General features: G+C 55.1%; 1 protein-coding gene across 1 annotated transcript in view; it reads right to left on the bottom strand.

Annotated features, from left to right (window-relative positions):
- Positions 1 to 1,139: 1,139 nt before the first annotated feature.
- Positions 1,140 to 4,974, bottom strand: part of CTSD (cathepsin D) — a gene marked incomplete at its 5' end in the record, with an annotated part of 13,500 nt that continues 9,665 nt past the window's right edge. Inside the window, 4 exons of the mRNA XM_009586959.1 lie at positions 1,140 to 1,398; positions 2,083 to 2,181; positions 3,182 to 3,326; positions 4,512 to 4,634. Coding sequence (XP_009585254.1) covers positions 1,237 to 1,398; positions 2,083 to 2,181; positions 3,182 to 3,326; positions 4,512 to 4,634 — 529 coding nt within the window. The remainder of the gene's footprint in view (positions 1,399 to 2,082; positions 2,182 to 3,181; positions 3,327 to 4,511; positions 4,635 to 4,974) is intronic.

The following is a 4,974-nucleotide window of genomic DNA, read 5'->3' on the forward strand; positions in this document are numbered from 1 at the left end:
AGTTGGGTTTTGGGATGGGGCAGCAGGGAAAGCGAATGCAAGTCCAGCAGCTGCCACGGCACCCTCCTGCCTGGGAGGCTTGCTGGCTCTGCCAACTGTCTCTTGAGTTTTGGGCAGTTCCAAATGCTGCGAATAATGTTTCCAAAAGGTCTTACGTGGCTGACAAACACCTATGGATTTTATCAGTGTGATTGCGGCTTGCAGATCACTTAGTTGCTTTCGGAAATATTATTCTCAACTCACTGGCTGCGGATGAAGCTGGGAAGATCTGCTGTTTGGGGAACCTGGGAGAAGTTCACTGCACCAAACTCAAGAGAACCTGTGTCAAGTGACTTTGCTCAGCAGAAAGCTGGGCCTTCATGGCCATGAATTCAAGTGACCTCTATTAAATCCTATCTTGACCCCCTTTATATTCTTACTCCCTGAAGAGTCCCACTGGCTGGAGCCTGCCTATGAATCCCTGCCTTGTTAGGTCAGGCACGTGGACATCATGCCTCCAGCTCTCTCACTAGTGCCATCACAACACAAAAACACACCACCAAAGCCCTCGGGCTCTGAAGCTCAACCCTTGGGCACGCTACCATGATTCCCCGTCGCTCCAGCCTGGGACATGCTCTCCCAGGACCAAGCCAGCACGAACCCGTTGAGAAATGACCTAGCGGTCACTGCCTCAACCCATCGTGGAGGGTGATGAAGATGGACTCTCCTCCCCCATCCACTCCCCCACTTCATCAGTGAAAAAGCAAGAAGTAGTAAATAAACGTGCCGGACAGCATTCCCTGCCCCTCTCCCCCAGCGCAGAAGCCCAAACCCAAGAGCAGCTGCACAGCCTCTCTGCAGGAACGGAGGCGCCAGGGGCTGGCTCCACCAGCTGTCCCCCCAGGAAGGAGACCAGGGCTGGGGGACGTGAGAGGGCCTTGTTCAGCTCTGAGAATCATTCTTAAGAACAAATACTGGAAGACCTAGCAGTAAAGCAAGGAATTGTCAGCTGGAGACCTCCAGCTGGAGTTGTCAACTAGAGACCTCCCAGCACCACTTACTCAACAGAGGGGAAAAAGTAGCTAGCAGGGCACTAATGACTATTTTCCATGTAATTTTAAATCTAGTTCCATTTCTTTTTCTTTTTTTTTTTTTCATTTCCACTCACTGGGTTTCTAATCCTGGTAATCTTTCTCTACGGCTCCTGTGTGTGTGTGTATAAGTGTGTGTGTGGCAGAGGCAGTGGGGGTCAGGCGCTTAGACGCATTTGGCAAAGCCAACAGAGTCGTTATCACGGTCAAAGACGGTGTAGTAGGGACCGATGAAGACATCTCCCAGGATCCAGAGCGGGCCCCCGGGGGGTGGGACGTCCAGGCCTGAAAAGCCACTCAGGCAGATGGTCTCTCCTTGTACAGAAACCTAGAGAGAAGAGAGAGAGCTTCAGTCTGAGGAGGTCCTCCCCTTCCCTCAACCTCGCAGGCTCGGCGAGAATGCCTGCCAAGGCCGGCTGCGCTCCAGCCTCTCCCAGCCTGAGATCCACAGCTTGCAAAAGTCACTCCCAACCTGGCACCCCCACGGCTCCAAACCCAGCTCCCCCTCCCAGAGCCCTTACGCAGCAAAGCATCAAGTAAAGCCGCACGTCCCCACAAACCTCCCAGCCCACGCAGCTCTGAATTAGAGCCGTCGTTGAAATTCTGCACAAAATGGTTTTTGCAAATTGACTCTGATGTCTTAAATGCCAGGTTGGTGGCCTCTGCTATGACAAGGCTGGCCTCATGGCACCAGAATCCAGCAGAAAAGGGCAAAATGTTTGTAGAAAGTGATGCAACAGCCTGCCTGCCCTTTCCCTCCCATCCTGCTATTCCTCGTGAGCATCACGCAGGAGGTCTCATTCCTGCAGGACTTCGGTGAGGTTGCCTGGGTCTGTCAGCCAGTGCCACCACCCCGTCACCCCGACCTTTTAGACTTTTTCCCAAGTGCCAGCTCCAGCCTTGCTTTTGCTGCTCTTGCATTTTGGATTTCATGGTTGAGGTCTGAGTGCAGAAGGCAAAAGTTAGGCCTTGGGGGAGAAGCGTAGGGCTGGCAAAAGCTGCCTGGACGCACCTTGAAGACATACTGCTCTCCGGTGAGCTGGTAGGGCTTCCCTCCTAGCGTTAGCGTGACGACAGGCAGAGATGACACCTTATCGCAGGGGATCACGTACTGAAACAGAAACAGTAAAGGCTTTACATGGCAGCTCCCATGCCCTCAGGAAAGGGCACGGTCTCCCCCGGGCACAACCACATCTTTGCTGTGGTTTTCCCTCAGAACTGCTTATCGCAGGGTGCAGAAGAGGTTTGAGCTGGGGTAAGCGGGCTGCTCCCTGCTGGGGTAAGCGGGCTACAAGCTGAGGGGCCAGAGGGTTTTAGGAATAGGGATGGAGCCAAAGGATGCTGGGTTCAGCTTTTGGCTCTGCTGAGCCCCAGGGCACAGCACCTGACGCAGCAGGGCTGGGGTCTTTCCTCTGCCACAGGACGGAGAGATGTGGCTTGATACAGCCTAGAGACACAGACAGGGACTCAAGGTGTGATGAACGGACAAAGCCGGTTTAATTAACACTGGCGAGTCTTGGGGAGGGTGGCAGGTCTAAGCCAGTTGTTGCTGCAGCATGGGGTGTCCCCACACTGCAGAAAAGCCCTACAAGAGCTCATGGCTTTGTGATTTGGGAGGGGTTTCAGAGCAGACCATCCTTCCTAGAGGGTCCTTATAATCCCTGTTCCTCCACAATTTCAGGGAGGAGAGATGACCTTGTGAGATTAGCTAAGATGGTTAAAAGCTTGGCAGGGAAGGGTTGTCATTTGCATTAAATATATTTGTATTAAAGTGTCTCTGGACTCACATTAACATGAATCCTTGGCCTCAGCTGCAACTTGCACCCCTTCATCTCTGCCTCCCAGAGACGGGCAGCAGGGATGACCCAAAGCCTCCCGAAGTTCACAGACTGTGCCCTCTACCAAGAGCATGAGCAGGGCATCGAACGCTACTTGGGGTCAAAAGACGGAGGGGTCCCTGCTATGCCAGGGGCTTTTCCAGGAGCACAGGCTGGAAACGGAGACAGAGGGAGCAGAAGACTGGGGTCTCTAGAAGCATCTGGGTGCAAAGCAGGGCGGCAGCGCGGATGCCGCGATGGCCATGGGTTCCCGCTTTCCCAGCCCTGCCTCACCTGGCCTTTGATGAGTGGTTTTGCACCGATGGCTGTCTGCAGCTCCTTCACTTCCTTGGTGGGGCCAGTGATGAGCGAGGTTCCTGTGTCCACAATGGCCTCGCAGCCCCCTTTGCACAGAGTCAGCCCATTGGCAACATCCACCCTGGGGAGAGATGCCCAGACAGAAGACAACCCTTAGAGGCCTCCCAGCGAAAGCAGCAAGCAAAGAGTTGAAGACGGCTGAGCCTGGGCAGTACGTAGGCATGCGAGGGAGGGCTGCGAGAGGTGCCCAGGAAGGAGAGGCGCTCAGAAATCCTGATGCAGCACCGACTTAGTGCACAGACCCGCTGGCTCCCCGCAGGGCCCTCGCCTGCTCCCCACTGCGTGGGTGCCTTGGTGCGTTACTGCATTTCTGCAGGTAGCCTGGACTGCTGCCGGCGTACCCTGCCTGCGAAACACTGTGACTAACGGGCACGTGAGCGAACTAAGGGAGGTGCATTAGGGACTCATATCACCTGCGCTACTGCAAAAAACAAAGGGTTAAAGGGGTGGTGTGATGGCTGAGGGGGTCATGGGCAAGGGAAGGGTTCGTGTACATCGAAGAGGCAAGACAGGAGCTGCTTGGCTTCCTCACCTGCATTGCGTTTCACAAGCAGCACGGACAGATAAAGCCTTCCAGCCAAGGGTTTGCCATGCTTTGCCAACGTGGCAGGGCTGGGGGAAGATGATAACTAAAACTCTGCGCTGGGGAGGGATGCGATCTCCAGGGAAAGGACACACTCTGATCACAGGCCACTTTTAAGTTCCCATCACGTGGGAGAGCTCAGAATAGACCGCAGGGCTGGCGGCCGGCAGCTCAGCCCGCTCTCCTCCCCTCTGCCTCCAACAATGCACGCTGATTGCCATGCCGTGCCCTTCAGTCAAGGGCTGGCTTCCTGGGGCCTCATCCTGCTCCTCCGGAGCTGTGTGCAAGTGAGCCACACAGCTCAGGCCCCAGTGAGAGTTGAGCAAAGCCGGGGTTTAATCCGTGGGGCTCGCCCTGCCTGCAAGGAGGACACGCTGGCGTTTTTCCCCGCTTCGCAAGGGCACAGCAGGCGTTTTCAAGGGCCAAGCCATAAACAAGAAGGAAGGATTGTGCAGAACATCTCCTGCTGTTTTCTGCCTCTCCTCCCCTTCCAGCAACAAACACCCCAGCCTTAGGGTGGGATTTTAATCTGCTTTTTTTTGGTGTGGATGTGTTACAGGGATAGAGATGATTCCTTTTCGGGGAGGGTCTCAGCCCAGCCCCAGGTGTGAGTTGTCTGCACACATGTCCCCACGCATGTCGTTGGGTGGAGGAGTGACTTACGCATCCATGTGGACCTGCCAGTAGGCCTTGCGCGTGACGTTGACCCAGCTGAAGTCGCCGCTGTAATACTTGGGGTCGGTCCCTCCCAGGAGCAGCTCGCCGCCGGGCTGAGCGGTGGGGTCTCTGAAAAACAAAGCCCAAACTCGTGAACATCAGGGGCAGGGTGAGAACAACCCCCTCCGTGTGCCCCCAAAACACACACTGGGGTGCTTGGGAGTGAAGCATGGCATTAGCAGCATTGAAGACGTACGTCATGCTATAATATGTCAATATAAGGACAGATACTGTGAGATAGGCTTGGGGTGGGGAAATGGGAATAGTTTGGCCCACGCGAAGCATCCTGCAGCTTTTCACCTTGTGCTTTTGCATGGACACCTGGAGAAACTCGCTGCAGAGAAGGGAGACCGCAAAGGGGAACTGAGCACTGGTGCAGGGACCCCCCGAATAGTCGGCTTGTAACAAG

The sequence above is a fragment of the Fulmarus glacialis genome, unplaced genomic scaffold (assembly GCF_000690835.1).
Source record: "Fulmarus glacialis isolate BGI_N327 unplaced genomic scaffold, ASM69083v1 scaffold24400, whole genome shotgun sequence".
In the NCBI taxonomy this organism is placed as follows: Eukaryota; Metazoa; Chordata; class Aves; order Procellariiformes; family Procellariidae; genus Fulmarus; species Fulmarus glacialis.